This window comes from Camellia sinensis, chromosome 5 (genome assembly GCF_055761805.1).
Source record: "Camellia sinensis isolate YWXY chromosome 5, ASM5576180v1, whole genome shotgun sequence".
Lineage (NCBI taxonomy): Eukaryota > Viridiplantae > Streptophyta > Magnoliopsida > Ericales > Theaceae > Camellia > Camellia sinensis.
Genome location: NC_138965.1, coordinates 158,979,307 through 158,998,820, shown reverse-complemented (window position 1 = coordinate 158,998,820; position 19,514 = coordinate 158,979,307). Strand labels below are relative to the sequence as shown.

At 30.4% G+C, this 19,514-nt stretch overlaps 1 protein-coding gene across 6 annotated transcripts; it reads right to left on the bottom strand.

Annotated features, from left to right (window-relative positions):
- Positions 1 to 11,039: 11,039 nt before the first annotated feature.
- Positions 11,040 to 17,766, bottom strand: LOC114297999 (beta-1,4-N-acetylglucosaminyltransferase family protein). Of its 6 annotated transcripts, none has more exons than XM_082870271.1 (4): positions 17,436 to 17,650; positions 16,471 to 16,533; positions 14,761 to 14,830; positions 11,040 to 12,677 (listed from the first exon to the last, which is right to left on the bottom strand). In XM_082870271.1, exon 4 carries the CDS (start codon positions 12,600 to 12,602, stop codon positions 11,511 to 11,513), a length of 1,092 nt encoding a protein of 363 aa, XP_082726397.1. In that variant the 5' UTR covers positions 12,603 to 12,677; positions 14,761 to 14,830; positions 16,471 to 16,533; positions 17,436 to 17,650; the 3' UTR covers positions 11,040 to 11,510. The 6 variants fall into 6 exon arrangements, with proteins under 6 accessions (XP_082726397.1, XP_082726396.1, XP_028098291.2 ...); XM_082870270.1 differs by having other exon boundaries at positions 14,771 to 14,830; XM_028242490.2 differs by lacking the exon at positions 16,471 to 16,533 and having other exon boundaries at positions 14,771 to 14,830; positions 17,436 to 17,697.
- Between the last annotated feature and the right edge of the window lie 1,748 nt (positions 17,767 to 19,514).

The window sequence follows — 19,514 nt, the reverse complement described above, 5'->3', positions numbered from 1 at the left end:
AAATCAATGGGACTAATTGATCTATAAAAAAATCTTTAGGACTAAATGGATCATCATTATTCAAGATAGGATTTATAGGTAAATTTCTCCTATTTTATATATAGATATATATTTTTGCAAATTCTTGCTCCAAACATAATTTAAGGCTCTATTTGAATCTCAAATTTGAGAAATAATTCGTAGATGGAAAGGAAAAGTTCAAAGAAAAGTAAGTTAAAATTTTATCATTTTTCCTTTATTAATTTTTTGTTTTCGTCCATAAATTCTTACCGAAATGCTTAATCCAAAAACACATATAATGTTTTTAAGACGCTGGGAATTGCACAAGACACACAAAATTGTCTGTCTGATTATTAAAATGATTATTCTATCATAATATCTATTTTCACATTTAATTCGCTTAAAAATGAAATAACAACTATATTACAAAAGAAATTATCATTTACTATTATAAATGATTAGTTATTCTAATAGAAAAATTAATGAATGATTATTTCATTCTATTCTATTTCATTCCTATAAATGAAACATTGTATAAGATACAAAATAATTTTGAGACATTATTATTATTATTTTATGAACATGCTACAGTATTATTTTAATCAAAGGGTATTGAATAGTGATTGGAGCTAGATCACTTTGACTAATATAGTTGGACATTAGTGGTAAGGGACAATTACAATTTTTTAGATGGGGTGACATGTATAGTACTTGGTTATTGTTTTATTTAAACTTCCTAGTTGTGCCTTTTATGAGATTATTATGGGTCCAAAGTGTAATTTCATTGTCAGGCTTAACTATCTCTCACAAGTAGGTGATGATACAAATCACCTTTATTGACCCATCAACCAAAAGAATGAGTGACATGTTTGGTATAATTTTTTTTAATAGTTGAATATTGATAATTATAAAATAAAAGTTAAAAATATTATTTTTTTAATTTTTAAATGATTAATTATTTTTAGTTTTAAGTAAAATTTGTACCAAATATTTTAACATAAATTCTCAAAATTTTTTAAAAAAATTATAAACAATTTCTAAACCCATTCCACAATGGTTAGGGAGAAGAAACTGTCCAAGTTATAACGACTCTTGATAGGAATTTGGTCGGTCCAAGTTAGCATAGATAATGGGTAATGTTATATAAATAAAATTTAGTATATATATAATTGTTTTAAACGAAAATTTATTTATAAATCTCATCTTGACAAATTTTAAGTTGATTGGTTCTAAAAGTTTTTTTATAGACTAATTTAATATATTTTTTCAAAGAAAAATTTACCTATCAATCTTACCTTATTTTTATTTTTATTTTGTGTGTGTATGTGTGTTATAGAAAGGTAAGATATACAACATATAATAATCAAATTTGGAATGAATTTTTATATGAGAATTTCTTTTATTTGAAATGACTTGACATATGAGATTCTTCAAATATTCTAAAAAGATGTAGGAGTACAAAAACTCCTTAGTAAATTTTAAACAAATGTATAATTTTAATTTGTAATATTCTAATATAACATTCAAACGTAACACTTCAATGTAACATTCAAAAAAAAATTTCTTAGTGTAACACAAAAACAAAATTCTTAGTGTACTTTTTCAAACATAATATTCCAATGTAATACTCAAAAAAAAGAATGTGAAATTTTTCAAGCCATTCCAAAAAGGTGTGGGATTTTCCATACCATTCTAAAATGAGTACAAAAATTCCTTAGTAAGTTTTGGGTAAATATATAATTTCAAACTGTGAGTGTTATGTTTAGAAAAAGTACATTAGTTAGTTTTTTTTGTATTTTTATGTGTTACATTGGAGTATTACGTATGAGATTACATTGATTGGAGTGTTACATTTGAAAAAATATACTAATGGATTTTTGTGTGTGTTAATTGAAGTGTTATGTTAAGAAAAAGTTTAGAGTATTACGTTGTTACGTTTGGAAAAAATACACTAAGAAATTTTTTAATGTGTTATATCGGAGTGTTACGTTATTAGAGTGTTATATTAGAGTATTACGTTCTTATTTGTAATGTGGAATTTGTTCAAGAAAAAAGGAAAATCCAAAAGCTCTATAGTGCGGATAACCCAAATGTGTATTTTCACATTTAGATAAATCCATTTTTATCTCTCAAAAATTAAATCCAAACGTATAAATGACTACCTTTTTGTATAATTTTCACTTTAATGGAACATTCGAGTTCATAAAAAATAAGTGAGAATTAAACGATTCATAAGCCCGTATTTTGGAATTTATTAATGTGCCACCCTTTTTTTAAAGGATAATGTGTCGTATTTATATTTATTTATTTATTAAAATTCAAATGTCCATAGTTGTTTATATTGAAACAATGTTATTGTTATATCATTTTATAAAAATAAAAAAAAAATTATGTAAAAATTCAGTATGTTTAACAATATTTTGTAAGTGTTTGGAAAATTACTATTTTAGTAGGTTATTTTAGTTTTTGACTATTTTAAAAGGTTAAAATTTTTATATTTGGGAAAATAATTAGATTTTTTTTAATTAGATGTGATGTTTGTGAAAAAAATAAAATAATTATAAATTTGATATGATATTTTAATTTATTAACTAATTTAATCTATTTTATTTTTTAATATTATTTTAATTAAAAAAAAACTAAAAAAGTTTATTCCCAAACATTCTTTTCCCCCTTTTTCTTTTGAGATATTGCCAAAAGACCTTTTATCCTAAAAAGATGGATTCCTTTGAAATTGAGGGATGATTTTTTCTAAGGTCACTTTCATTGTAGTTCCGTAGATGCTTACATGGGGCACTAATAATGTTCCCTTCTTGCTTGGCATTATTTCTTTTGCACATAATTAATCAGTCTGAAGTCTTTTCGGAGGTGGGTTGTAATCCACTTCTTAAATTATAATCTATTTTTTTTTTCATAAAAAAATTAATTATAATCCTTTTTTTTTCATAAAAAAATTAATTATAATCACTATATAATCAGTTTTTAATCAAAAAATTGATTATTCAAATTATAGATTTCGTAGCCTTAAATTTATAAATTTATAAATTTAAATCAATTAAATTATTTATTTATTTATTTATTTATTTATTTTTCCTACATATCTCATGATAAATTCGAACACAAACACATCCCTGGTTTCTATCTTGGCGGTTTGACCAATATCCCTTGTTTCTATGTTGGCGGTTTGACCAAATAACAAAGGCTGGTGGTTAGTGTATTTTTATAGATGAGGTTTAAGTAAAATATACTATCTCTTTAAAATTAGAATAAATATCATGTATATCTTGTCATTCATAGACAAAAGTTCATTGTATTAGTGAATTATATTACTGCTGACACATGATATTATCATTTAATAATAAACTAATATTTAATTATTAAATCTTACTATGCAAATGAGTTTGGTTTCTTTCAAGTTATCATCTCAACTTATGAGAGTGTTTGAACTTAGTAAACTCATTTTAAAACAAATTCGGTGATTCGAACCGTTATTTTTTTTGAATCCGTTTAATAAAATATTCATACAAAAAATAAAGATGATTAAATATCGATAACTATATATTTGAATCATATTTATTTTTAAAAAATAGATGACAAATATAAATTCAAGATTAGTCATCTATTTTTTGTAATACAAATTTGATTCAAACATATAATTACCGATGTCCAATCATTTTTTTTTTCCATGAATATTTTATCTTAAAAAATAAACAGTTCGGATCATTAAAATATGAGTTGTAGTGGACTTTACGAGCCTCTCAAGTTCTCTCACTCTCATATTAAGATGTGAACATGAGAGAAACTTAATCCTATAATGGGACTCATCCAACCTATATAACATTTTTAAGACAGAATTTATTTTATCCCCTTATAATTTTGTCTTTGATCACTTTATCTCGCGTCGTTCAAATATTAAAATAGATGCAGATAACCCCTTATTATTTTGAACTACAGTGCAAAGATGACGTTGTTAATAACAGTGGCGAAATTACCTAAATACCCTTAGACTATATTTTCTTTCTCTCTCTTTTAATACATATAATTTCATGTATTAATAACATATTTAACAAATTAAATCATAAATCAACCTAAACACCCTAATTTATTACCATAATTATCTTAATTTTAACATAGTTTTTTATTTAATAAAATTTTAAATTAAACATACATATTATATATATCAAATTAACCCATAAATTAATCTAAACACCTTAATTTATTACCATCAAATTACTTTAATCTAAATTTTAATTTTTAACCTAATTTTTTAACATAATAACATTTCAAAATAAACATCAACATACATATAACAAACTAAATCATAAATTTAACTAAACATCCCAAACTATTACCATAAAATTATATTGTTTAATAACATTTTAAATTAAATATATACATATATATATATATATATATCACATTAAATAAACTACCTTAATGCAATTTTTAATTTTCAACCCCATTTATTATTTAATTGCATTTTAAATTAAACACACACACACACACACACATATATATATATATATAACAAATTAAATAAAATTACCTTAATATAAGAGATATACAATATTTTCATAGTAGTTGGGATCCTTCATTGTTTTCACGAAGAAATTTGAGTCAGAGAAATTTGTATCCGACTCAGAGAAATTTCGATCTAACTCATAGAAATTTTCTTGATTTCAGAGAAAAATTTCAAAATTTCTCTGGTACGATCACAAAGAAATTTCATCGAGGGATCTCAGCTAATAAAAAAAAAACATATTGGACGTCTTTTATTACACAAAGTTGGAGAGAGATGTTTCACTAATTTTCCCTTAATCTAACTTTTAATTTTTAACCAACTTTCACATTTAATAACATTTTAAATTAAATTGTTGATAGAAGGATTACGTTTAGGGTTAGGGTATGGTTAGTAATAGGATTTAATTTGGAGAAGAAAATGAAGATGATGATATTTTTTGCGTTTGCTTCAATTTTTAACTTTGATTTGGAAATTTTGCATTAACCACTTGGTTTGGGAAGTGGGTTGACTTTTTGACTTTTTGGCTTTTTTGGCTATTTTAGCCTGGGTTAAAAAGTTTGGTTTGGAAAAGATTTTTTAGCTTTTTTTATAAGAAAAGAGTGTAATGATTATGTGTTGGATGTGATGTTTTATTTTTTGTAGCTAAAATAGTCTATTTTATTTTTTATGACTAAAATAACCAAAAAAATCCAATCTAACTCTTCCTAAATGGAGCCTCAATTTGAAAAAATGCGGCACATCTTCAATTATTATGAACCGAAACAGCAACGAGATAAAATAAATTTTGTCCATGTTTTTATTATCAATAATGCTTGAGACCACTAAAAGTGGTGCTCTAAAAGCACCACTAGTGATGTGACAGTGGACGGGACCCACTGCTTGTGTCTTGTGTTTTTTTTTTTTTTGGTTAAAGTGTTTGCCAACTCATTAGTGGTGCTTTATAGCACCACTTTTAGTGGGATGTATCATTACCCTTTTATTATTCATATTGACGTGATGTGAATTTTTACTCATACCTAATCATCCATTCTTAATTTCTTTCCCTTTTTTACATATTTATTTGTTTTTTATTTTTTAGAAAAGGACATGTTGCAGCCTTTTTTGACTAATTAAAATTAGGATAAGAAATACAATAAGTCTTATAAATTTGATATAGTAACACTGATTTTCTTTTTAATAAAATTATAGTAAGTAAAACTAATGCAGATAATACGTTAACACTGACATAACAAGTAAATACATATTGGAAAATGTTTGGTAGCTCAAAATTTTGTGGCTCAAATGGCTCAAATCCCTCAAAACGACGTCGTTTTACACTCATTTACACTCAAAACGACGTCGTTTTGAGGGATTTGAGCCATTTGAGCCACAAAATTTTGAGCTACCTAGCATTGTTGATACATATTTTAGTCGAATAAATATGACACCATCAGTTATTTATTCAAACAACTAATAAGTTATTACTGATGAAAAAAAAGGTATATTATGTGAATTAAAACTTTAGAGAAATTAATATAATTACATTAAAAATTTAAGACTAAATATTTTTTCTCAAATCTCAAAAAAAAAAGTGAGTGCAATTTACCCCCTAAAATTATTTATGTTTTAAAAAAATAACATAAAATTGTCTTAAATAAACAATCAAAAAAATTAATTTGAAATTAAACTATAACAAAACAAACATTTTAAAAATGAATAATGTTTGAGGGCCCGAAATTATTGGCTCAAATTTGGCTCAAAACCCAAAACGACGTCGTTTTGGGTTTTGATTTTTTTTTTTTTTTTTTTTTTCTTCTTCCTTCCTCTTCTTTCTTTTCTTCTTCTTCTTCTTCGTTTTGAACATCAGAAGCAGAGGCGAGAGAGAGGGAGGAGAGAAAGAGAGGGAGAGGGAGAGGGAGAGGCCGTCGCCGTCGTCGTCGCCGATAGCCGATCGCCGCGCCTCCGCCTTCGCCGCCTCGCTGCTCTGCTCTGATCGTCGCCGGCTCTGCCCCGATCGTCGCCTCCGCCCCTCGTCGGCTCTGCCCCGCTCGTCGCCTCCTCCTCCGCCGCCTCCTCCTCCATTTTTTAGGCCCCCTCCATTCCTTCCTCCCCCTCCCCCTCCCCCTCCCCCTCCTTCGTCTTCCTCCTTTCTCCGGCTGAAAAGAAAAAAAAAAAAAAAAAAAAAGGAAAAATTTTTTTGAGCCATTTGAGCCGTAGCCCATTCGGGCTCTGTACCACAACTCTTTAAAAATTTTATAGAAAATGGATTGGACTGATCAAACCACCAAATGAACTGAAATGACAATTTATTCTTTTAAGTTTTATCATTTTTCATTTTGGCTGTTAATTTGCTCCCCACTTTGATTTTTAATTTTTCTCAATTTACTCTAATGACAAACATTTCGTCCAAAATTGAACAAAATTTTCACATTAGCTATTTTTTTTTTCTTGCTTATGAGGATGTTTAGAATTTTTGGACCAACTAATTCTAAAAAGAAAAAAAAAAAAAGAGCTTAGTGTTTTATATATAGAAAGGTAGTGTTTGGTAACGTTTACGTTATTAGTTTATATGTTACAAAAATTTTATAAACTGATTTTTGTTTATTTTTAGAAAAATATAAATTACAAATGCGTTTAGTTTGAACAAAATGTTTGAAATTTTTTAAAAACATAAACTAAAAAATATGTTTGTTCAGGCCTAAAATATTTACATTTATTTTTTATTATTTATGACAATATATTTATTTTTTATTATTTATGACAATGGGATCATACCTATTATAATTGAAAAAAAAATTTAATTCAAAAAAAATTATTTGAAATAAATATTTGAAAAAAAATTTGTTAGTCAAAATTTTAAATTTCTATTTGAAAACCAACGTAAACTCATTTTTTGAGTTTATATTTTTTCTTTAAATTTATAAACTAAGATAACCATTTATAAACTAAAAAAATTATTAAATAAGTTTTTATCTTAATTTTTAAAATTTTTATAAATATAAATTGAAAATTAAAAATGAGATTGTTATCAAACAGATCCAAAATAATTGACTGGCCTAAGTTTTGGACGCACCCTTGAAGTGGATAATAATTACACCTACTAATAATTGAATTTTTAAAAAAAAAAATTGAAAAGAGAAAAAGAAAAAGGAAAAGCTTACCAACAAAAGACCAATTGCTTGAAAATCATAAAGTGGTTTTGCTGATAATTGCATATATGAATATGACACTAATAATAAAATTGGTGATAGTGATGTTCAACCACAAACAAGAAAAAGAATTAACATGAAATTAATAATTATGATGTTGACTCTCAAGAAAAACAACAAGATTGACAATTAAGCCTCCGGTTTGAGAAGTAAAATTTGGGTTAAAAATAGCTATATGAGATAAAATAAGTTATTTTAGGTCAATAAGATAAAACATCACATTCAACTCATAATCATTATATTCTTTCTCTCATGAAAAAAATTTAAAAAGTCAAAAATCCTTCCCAAATTAAATTTTTTAGTCTCAAATTAAAATAGTTAAAAAAATTAAAAAATCAAAAAATCAAAGTGCAAAGACCAATTAATCGGATGATGCCTTTTTCTTAACACAATGCTTGGAATATTGTTCACAGAAAATATAATGAAATGTTAGAGAAGAAACTCAGGCCTCGTTTGAGAACAGGCTAATTTAGTAATTTTTTAACTATTTCGTCAAAATATGAGCTAAAAAAATTAGTATGTTTGACTTTTTACGAAAAGATGTACAAAAAATAAAGAGAAAAGAGAATCTTTGACTTTTTGATATGGGCTGTTGGCTTTTTGACTAATTAGGTCTCGTTTGGGAACCCTCCATTTTAGCCAAAAAGTTAAAAAGTTACTAAATTAGTCAAAAAGTCAACAACCCATACCAAAAAGTCAAATATTCTTTTTTCTCTCTACTTTTTGCACATCTTTTCGTAAAAAGCTAAAAATTCATCCCAAACATACTAATTTTTTTTAGTTCATATTTTAGCCAAATAACCAAAAAGTTACTAAATTAGCCTGTTTCCAAATGAGATTTAGTAATTTTTTGACTTTTTGACTAAAATAAAGAGTTCCCAAGCGAAGCCGGGTAGAAAAGATTCACACTTCACAGTCTATCATTATACTTTTTGTGACTCATTTTATGTTCTTAACATTAATATTTTCTTAATCAACAAAAGTTTACTTAAAATAGTCCATTCAAAAAAATTTCAAACCATCTGCTAGACGTTGAAACAATCCAAATGATCCCACTACATCAGGACCCTTTCGACGTTGCACAAAAGCCATTACTTTACGTTCAGCTAGCACTAAAAAAGCTACTTCCAATAGAAGTGGTAGAATTATGCTGAAGGAGAGAAGAAAACCCATGCTTAACACACCTAACTCCTAGAATTACCACTCACCGCAGAGGCGGCGGATAAAGCAGTGGATAACGTAGCAGATGATACGTACTTGAATATAACCGGATCATAGAAAAGTTTTTGGATGTCTGAGTTTCCTGAGTCTAAGGCATGGTTCTTTGGCCCTTGGAGTTTCTGATCATACTCCAATCTTGGTTACTATTTTGTCATCTCCGAGCACTGAACCTTCTGGACTCTCCAAAAATGCTGAAACACATGTTTTGCAATAAAAATTTAGAAAGGTAACATTTAGTTAACAATCTCCACCCTCCCTTCATTTATTTTTTATATGGGGTAAAAGCCTCTTACGAATCTTTCATTTTAATTAAATCAAAAAATTTATAAAATCAAACTATAGCATGTGATCAATTTCAATTCTTCAATCAATAAAATAGAAGAATTTGATTTGGTGTTAATTTTTTTTTTTTCAATTTTGTCTAAACCAAACCAATTACACGCCTCATTGTAAACAAGGGGCACAAAATTACTTATACCTCTATGTTTTTTGTGATTATTTTAATTTCTTTCAACTAATTTATAATTCTCCCTTAAAAAAAATGCACACAAAGACAAAACGATCAAAAAAAAAAAAAAAAACTTAAAAAACGAACTAAAAAGCTATTAATCTTGCATGTTAGAAGCTAAAAACCAATAATTAAAATATAAGAGTTAAAAGTATTCCAACTCCAGTTTCTCAATAGAGCCTTCATTTAGAATGTGAATTGACTTTTTGATTTTTTAACTATTTTAGCATGAGGCTAAAAAGTCTCATTTGAAATAAGGGTGCAACTCGGGATGGTTCAATCGGGTTGCAAGTTTGCCCAAGCCCAGCCTGAATTGTGTTTGGAAGTACCCAAGCCCGCCCAAGTCCGACCATTAACCCGAACATGACTGCCCAAGTCCGGACCAAGCTTCATAATTCAAACTCGGGTTAGCCTAAATTTTTCGAATTTCACAAGGCAACAAATAGCTTCTGAATTTTTCCATACAACAAACAGTGCTTTATTATATACATAAGTCCATTAGTCCATACAACAAACTTAAACATCATCTCAGCCATAAGAATCTCAGAGAAATGGAAGAAAGAATAGATAAGGTAGAGTTTTGTTTTTAGTTTTACTCTAATGATCCAAATAAAAGATGTTAATCCAAGGGCCAAAGACTAGCCAAAAAATAAAAAAACAAAAAAAAATTAAGGACTAGCTATTTAATTTATTTTATACATATATTATATAATTTATATAATATATTAAATGCAATTCGGGTTCGAGTTGCTCGGGTTAGTCACTGACTCTGTCCAGGCCTGGCCCGAATCACAATTCGGACATCAAAAATTTGCCCAGGCCCATCCAGATTACAAGATATTATTGCCCAGGCCCATCTAGATTACAAGATATTATTGCCCAAGCCCTAAAAAAAATTGGGCTGGGCATGGGTTACTCGGGTTAAGCCCGCCCGAGTTGCACCCCTAATTTGAAATAAACTTTGACTTTTTTGACTTTTGTGAGAGAAAAAATAAAATGATTATGATTTAAATGTGACATTTTGTCTTATTGTTTTTTTTAACATATTTTATTTTTTTATGACTATCTTGTTTGACAAGTGCTTGTTTTAGCCTAAAAGTCAAAAAGTTTCTAAAAAAATTTAAAAACTTATAACCTATACCAAAAAGTCAAAATTTCATTTTTCTTTCTACTTTTTACATATTTTTTCATAAAAAGTCAAAAAATTATTCAAAACATACAAAAAAATTTTACTTTATATTTTAACCAAAAAGCCAAAAAAGTTACTAACCTAGCCTAGGCCAAACATAGAATTTGGAAATTTTTTTCTATCACCTACGCACACAATGAAAGTGCAGCCGACATCAATAGATGAGAAGACCGTAGAAAATGGAGTCCAGAACTGGTTTAAAAATACCGCGCAATTAGTATACATTAATATCATTTTTTGTCTCATAAATTGTATTACAAGTAAAAAATGTATCAAATATTTTGCATAACATTGAAAATAATATTATCAAAAAAAAAGAAATAAAAAAAGAAAATGCCCCCCAATAAGTTGCACCAATACCCTCTGTTTCTGATATACAATTGGACATGAAAACCAACCAACCATACATTATGCCTAAACAATGCAACTCATTCACCAGTTTTATTCACCTCAGCTACTCCCCCAGTTATACAAAACAACATCCTATCTCTCTTCTTCAGGTTTATATTTGACAGTTGATTTTACAGCATTTCGAAAAACCAATCAAAGAGGCGGAAGTTTAAAATAAATAAAAAATAATGCAATGCACGAGGCCCTCCCAAAACAGTATCTGTATAGAGCAAGATGTACGCTACTTTACCCTTTACCCTAATTTCCGGAGAGACTGTTTCTGTGACTTAAACCTACACTTTGATGGCACACACGGCAAGCCTGTACCGTTAGGCCGGCCAAGCTGCTCTTTCAAGAAAGAAAACAAAAATTGACAACACACTGAACTAGGGTTCGATACAAAAGGCAACCCCCAGAGAATTATAGTGTACAAGAATGAGCAAGCAGAACCATCTTCTGGGGAAATCTGGAACAACTTACCAAAGAGATTGCTCATTCAGATGAGCGCAAACAGCCTCCAGGAAGAAGGAATTTGTACTTTTCTGCATTTTCTATCAAGTAAGCCGGAAGATGAACTGCTGAAGCCGATTGAGGAATTGATCCCATCTTCTTAATCAGTTCCCGGAAACTATACTCCTCTGGTAGCATATCAAACAGATCATCTCCTTGACAAATGAGTTTCTGGATTCGAGCGTAGTTCAGAAATTCTTTATGCCTCACCCGGTCTGCATGGCTATATGCAGTCATTTTGAACACAAAATCTCTTAGATGTCGGAAGCAGAAACTACAATGCCATCCGGCGTCAGAGAGAATGAGATCAGTTGCGCGTGAATGGCGATAGAAGGTCCATGGGTTGTAAATATTGACCGTGGCCCGCCAGCTACTGTAGTCTACAGGGAATTCAAAAGAGTACATGTAGTTCCTCAGCTCGAGATGCAACACAGGAGGTACACCATCACACCATTGGAGTAATTTCACGGTGTGTAGGCTCGGAATCTCATCAGTGTCTGACATAATAAGCAGGTCCCCATTGGAAATACCAGCACGACGAAGCAATCCGTTCATGGCTCTACGTTGTTCTGATTCAAGCACAAATGGGTCTTCGTGGGACCCAAGCGACGAAGTCCGGCCACGAAACACACTGTGAATGATCTTTCCCTCGGCAAAAGAAAATCGGTCGCGATTTGCAGCGAAGAGCAGAGGCTTTGGGATACTGGTGAAGGTGGTGTTGGCTTCGAGTATTACGAATTTTGTCACATAGGGATTGAGTTCACGCCACCGAATCTCAAGCAAGTCGAGCTCGTTGCTAAAAATGATGGCATCGAAGACACGGCGGGGTTCGGAGCGGAGCGACCAGCCATGGAGACGGCAGAGATGGTCCATAGACACGTTCTCAGCATAGTAATGTGGTAGGTGTCGGAAGGGCGGAGGGGCTTTATCCCAAAGTGGGCGGAAGAAATAGGTGATCTTAAGGCCATGGTTGAAAATTCCAATTACACAAATTGGCACGAGTATCAGGGGTAAGATTAAAAAAAGCTTGCGAGGAGATCGTCTGGAGGTGAGGCGCAGAGGTCGTGGGGCCATGCTATGAGGGAATGATCACGAGGAGATGCAAAAAACATGGCAGTCCCTAATCATGCTTCTGCCTATCATTATCATCTGCATGATGGAGTGGGTTAGAGGCTAGAAACCGAATAATTTGTGTAAGCATAGAGAGATACAACATAGAAAGAGGAACCACCAACAAAATATGTGAAAAATTCAAAGGAACTTCCTCAAACATTGTCAAAGTTGATAACATGAAACACATTACTTTTCAATAAATGTTAACAGATAATCTGTTCTAATAAAGACCGGTCACTACATACATACTGAGATGTGTAAAAGATAATCACAGAGAATCCAAAGCATATGTTTGGAATCTTAGCAATAAGAATATTACAAATCTCAAATAAGTTTTTAACAGATTTCTCTCTACAAATCCCATTACTGGGTTGAAAAACAAGTGCAGTATTCTCAATAAAACAAAAAATACTCTGTTCCCAGCGAGAAGAATGTCATAGTTCCTAGTTGTCAATGACTACAACATGAAGCGCTCATTTTATGCACAATATAGAATATGCTGAGTACTTGAGTTATTGACAATATCTAGGCAACTCTTATCTATAAAATAATACACCGAAGAGTAAGTTAACAGAAGCAACTTTGCAATTAAGAACAAGCAAGCAGAGGGGACCAAACAAAAAAGAACAAAATTTAAAAATCACATATAAAGTTAAGGAAATCACCTACATTAGTAAAATGTCGAATAGAAAACTCATAAGTTGCTTCAAAAGAAATCACCTATCTTGTGCCATGCTATAACAGGGCTAGGCTCTTATATGGCTTATATAGATTGGATTTGAGGTACTTTCCACATGCAAGAACACTTTGTTTTCATGAATTCTAAATGCAAGATCACTTTATTTTCATGAATTCTAAATGCAAGAACACTTCTATGTCCACAATGAAAGATAATGTATATACAATATAACGAAATCTTTATCTAGCAAAAGTTCTCAATTCAACTTTGAAAAGTTTAACATGTAAGGGCAGCCCCAAGTCAATACTTTGTTTTGATATAAATTAAGCTTCCTACGGCTAATTGATGGTGTTTTAAAATGAAAAATTTAAAGAATTGCTCACTCTATAACTTTAAGATGGACATTGGACAGCTCCTAACTATTCCTGTCCATGCAAGTGAGACAGCTATCAGATACTTATCAATAGATCATCATTACCAAAACTCTCTGGGGTCAATGCTTCCCTTGCATTGGGATTCATTGGTTCCTCACTCCATGTTTGGAAGTGTTCTTGATTCCCAGAATTACAAGGTTTGGAATATCAAAAGTGCAGTGATTGTCAGAAGAGGAATCACTGAAGGTTTGAATAGTTTTACTGCTAAAATCCTAATCAATATTCACCCATGAATGCTTATAAAAATTGCAACACATGGTTACTAATCAGCCTCATGTACTCCAACAAAACCCATGAGGTTCAGACACTAACTTCCATGAAAATGGCAGAAGCTCTTGCAGCAGTAAACTGCAACTTTAAAGCTGGGTACTCACATGTTTCTACCTTTCCAAGATTTTTCTTCACCGAAAACAAATTCCCCACTTTGTTGGTTGTGATGACTACATATGCAATCACAGTTTATTCTTTGATAAACCAAGTAATGGATGGCATTAAGCTAAGAAATGTACTAAATCCATCTTTTTCTTTAGATATTTGGTAATAACTACCATGAATACAACTTACCCAAAAAAAAAACTACCATGAATACACAAGAACTATAAACTGCTGTAGCTTTTACTCATACTACTTATTCCTGAACTTTACTGTATCTCTACACCTGTCTATATATAATAATGATTTGCAGATTATTACCTGATATTGCTTTTCAAGCTAATTTAATCAATGTATTGCATGTAGGAAGAGTAATTCAATAGAAACAATGACAATATAATTTAGATAAAAACATCAAAATTATTAATTACAGAAAAGGTGTTTTTCTTATAATCATCAACATATACATCGCATCCAAGGGGATCTTTATCAATGTGATCCATATTATGAAAAATAATGGATCACATAAGGTTCAGTATCCCCATAATCCAATTTGATGTGAAATGTTGTGAGTGTAATGCACAAGTAATTATCAAGAAAAAATTAAATGTGATTAGGAGTAAAGTTTATGGACCTGAACATACATGATTGACACATGGTGACTGAGATGCTCAATCTTTTCCTTATGCAAGGGGGACTAAGCTCTGTAAGGTAGGAAAAGGGATGTTTGACATGAATGGGGACACATATTAGATTAAGCAAAAACACAAGAGTCTTAGATAAATAGTAAAAATAACTCCAAATATTGCCCATATGAATTTAACTGGGAATACAGAGAGAATGATAGAAGAGAAGAAGAGTTGCAACTCTATCCACAACAATGTCTCAATGAGTGACTATATAAACAAGGATTTGAACAAAAGAAATATTTGGAACGATGGCGATGTGAAATTCATGTCACAGACGAGACTCACTTTGAAAAGAGGTGTGTAAACTATAAATTACATAGTGCTTGATGTCCAATACATTCAATAAATTACAATTTACCATAGCACAAATCTAATACTCATTCCAAGAAGCCAGACACTGGTTATGTCAAGATTATTTCATTCAATACGAAAATATATTATCACCATATACATTACAGAAAATCACCTATCACATCTTTTGGGGCAAGATAAGATATAAAATAAAATAAAGGATATATAAAGCAGCAAGATTTTAGCTTTCATTTCATGTGCCTATTACCAAATGAAGTAATAGCAATCTAACAGTAGTCCATTTTAAAATTGTGGAAGCTGGGATGTGAGACTGGATTTATAATCCAAATACTAACCAATCATAATCCAATCTAACAGTTGTCTGGATTACAAATCCAGACAACCAAAAACAATCATCAGATTTGCCATGGAGAAAAGTCTCTAAACACTCTTCCAAGAAACCGATCCTCTCCAAAAATCAACCCACCAGGGTAATTTAAAAATTGCAGCAGTAACCAACAAACTACGAATAAATAGTAATATAATAAGGTGATCCAACAAGAAGGGTCATCCTTAACCTTACCTGTCATAAGTAGGTTGGTCATCCTTCATGTTTTGACAAAAGAATATATTCTAGCTTGGAAATTTGTCCAACTACTGTTTTTGTTGAGTAAAAATGAACTGCCTTAAAGGGGGCAATTCAATAAGTGGCAAGACATGTAGCCTCTTTCCTTACAGTCAACAAATTATTATGAAAATAGATCATCCAATCAGGTTCCATAACCGCTTCTAAAGAAACCATTTGAGAAATCACTCAACAAAATTAAGGAGAGGAAGATATGCATCAATGGATGCATTGCTTCCACCCAGTTTGGATTTGGACTCCCATAAATGCTACCATGTACAAAAAGAAATTCCAAAACATTTTTGTAGACCTATACTTTGTTCACTTTGCATGATATCCTAGGGATGCAATTTCTAAAATTTGCATTGATACACTTAATAGCCATCATCCCACAATTTCCCAGGATGAAAACAAATTAAGCATAAAAAAGAATCAGGGCCAAGCCCACTTGTAATCAGGCAGCTGAGACCTTTGCCATAATCTTACACTGGCTTTGTTATAATAAAAGGTTGAAATACCAACTTTAATCAGGGTCAACAATACCACTTTTATTTTTAAACCAGAGCATTTGTATAATCTTGCCCAGGCTTTCTAGCTGTGGGGATGAAATACCCCCTTTTCCAAAGGGTTCTGGTCCAGATTTCTCAATCTCCATTTCAAACAGTAACTTTTTTTTCTTTTTCTTTTTTTTCCTCCAAAAACTTCAGACAAGAATCTGCAAAATTGCACCTCTCTGTACCTCGCATATGCTTTCATTAGTTGGTTGCAAACATTTATTTCTTCACATAGAGCTGCTCCATAGCTGCAACGCAAGTTTTATTTCCATTATTAATTGTGATTTCTCCAACCCTGCTGATATTATCCTTCATGGCCCCAACAATCATATCACATTGGGCACATTCTGTGGTATTATAAACAGAAGAGATTGAATTTTTTTTTCTTCTTCATGTTAGTGGCATCTTGCTAATTCTTTAATCAATGGCAGTTTAAGGCTGCAAGATTGATGGAATCCTGTACTTGTAAAAATATTGGCATGCATACTATATTCTTCAAAATTACTACTTCATTGACGATGAAGAAATTGTCTGGTAATCCTCTTTGAATGGAAAAACAGAGGATCTTAACAACACATTTAGCGAACAAAACCATGTCTATAAACCCAAGAAATTTATGTAAAATACAGTTTATTGTGCCAGAGTATCAGCAAACCTTATGCACTTTGTATATAAATTACCAACTAAAAGAGAACAACAGTTGGAAATTGTCAATACAAATCATTTGAGCTCTCTCAGCTACAACTAAAATCAAAACAATCAATCATCTATTAACTTGTGACCAAAGCACTGAGAAGAAAAAAAATAAAATAATCCAAGACAGTGAATTAGAACTATTCAGATTGAAAATCGATCAATAGAACTTGTCCATAATTAAGCAAAAGCATTCAATCCAAAAAAACACACACACATACACAAGGAATTCGAAATGTATTAAAACAGAAACCCTAGCCAAAAACTGAAATCACAATTCATAAAATCTAGTGTATAATTAGCTCAAATTTTCAAAAAAATAGCGTTGACGAACACACACGACAACCAAATCGACCCAAAAAAAAAAAAAAACTCTAAAAAATCGGAATTTATAAACACTAGAGTATAAATTAGGATTCACGAATCCGAAAAACAAACGAAAGATTACATAGATTACCTATCTCAAGTTTCAAAAAGTCATGAATCGACGACGACGAAAACACACGAGACTCCATCGAGCGAGTGTGCACATATACATATCCATATATATATATATATGTGTATATCTACATCTATATATCCTAAGCTCTGTATTGGCCTCTCTTGCAAGGAGCTGAATGTAGAGAGAGAGAGAAAACCTTGGGGCCTCCGCGATGAAAGAGAGAGGACCAGAGAGGAGAGGATAGGACACAGAGGGCTGTAATGGTAATGATCGGTGCAGGGATTGTCTGCGTTTGAGACCATAGAATTACACAAACTCCTCTAATATGAGTTTGACACGGGTGCATAAGTTGGGATGTAGTCTTGACATGTTGAATATTAGGGGCTATGGTATAGTGGTATACCGTGAGGTGTAGTGTAGGGTAAAACTTTTGCTCTATCTGAAAATTTGTATTTGGAAGTCACGTGGCTTTCACATGTTGAATTAGTCGTTGATGAAATGAGTGACTGGATGACGTGAAAAGACCAATTTGCTTAGCAAGAATTGTTATTCTTTTTTTGGTATAATTTCAAGAAGTAATTGAGTATGGTTTGAAAGAAACTCAGTGATATAAAAATGATAATAATCAGTTTGTTTGGTTTCAGTTTTTAAATATTTTTATTTTTTTATTTTAATATTTTTAATGAATTTTTTTAATATTTTAAATAATTTTTTAAAATTTTTATACACACTTAACATGAATACAATTAAAAAGTATAATATTTGTAAAAAAAATCTTTAAAAAATATATAAAATACTAAAAAATATAAAAAAAAATACAAAAATTTAGTACATTTTTATATTTTTGTGTATTTATTAATTTTTTAAAATATTTTTTCACAAATATTTTATTATTTAGATATATTTAAGTAAAGTACATCTAAAAAAGTAAAAAAATTATTTAAAATTTAAAAAATATTCACTAAAAACAAAAAAAATACGAAGAACAAAAAACTGAGGCCTTGTTTGGTTTGTGTTTCCCAAAAATTTTTGGAAAAAATTCTCTACAAATAAGTTTTCAAAAGTAATCAAACCAAACAAATTTTTCCAAAAAAATTTCCTAAAACTTGTTTGGTTTACAAGTTTTCCAAACAAATCTCTCTCTCATACACATCAAATCAATTACTTTTTCCAAAACTCTCTCTCAAAATAATTTTCCAAAACATCTTTTGAAAAAAACCAAACCAAACAACTTTTCGTACATTTTATCTCTAAAAGTCATCTCCCAAACTCAAACCAAACGTATTGTGAATTTTCAAAAAACTGAATTCAGAAAACTGAAACCAAATAAACTGAATAGGTTTTAGGACTAATATTAACTCAATGATAATACCCAATCCAAAAAAAATTGTTTTAACTCAATTATCAGTTTTTTGAACATATCATAGGAATACCCTCTTTCCATGATAATTTATAATGGAATACAATGCAGATACTGAATGTCAACATAATTTTCGGATAGGATTAGGATTTAATACCACTAGATACAGTTATTGTAATTAGTTTCTTGCTAAAAGTAAGAGAGCTCAATGTTTATTATGCAATATAACTTATTGTATAGTTTGTCTAGAAAAATTAAATATAACACACAAAATAACATTAGAAAGTAACGATGAGATGCGAGAAGATCACAGTATAGAAAGCAAAGAACTACATTTAACAATCAGAGAAATAGAAATACAAATAAGAGAACTTAAACTATAAATACGTGAGATAGAAACTAAAGCTAATTTTGACATAGACTATTTAGAAGCAAAAAATAAATAGTTTTAAACAGCAGATAGAACAATTTCATACTAAATACCCTTTAAAAGATAAATTTGTTGAAGAACATATGCACTCCTTAGAATTAGTCAATCACGTTGATTCTCAACCCTTTAGTCAATATTCCCAAGCACAATCCGACAGCACATATTTACCATTTAATTACTCTGTCATACCCAAGCCAAATTTAGTTGAAATCTCTTGTGTAATATGATAGATACCAGAGCCAATAAATCATATATTGAACAACACATAGTTCCATCAGGATGGAGTACAGCTTTAACAATCCCG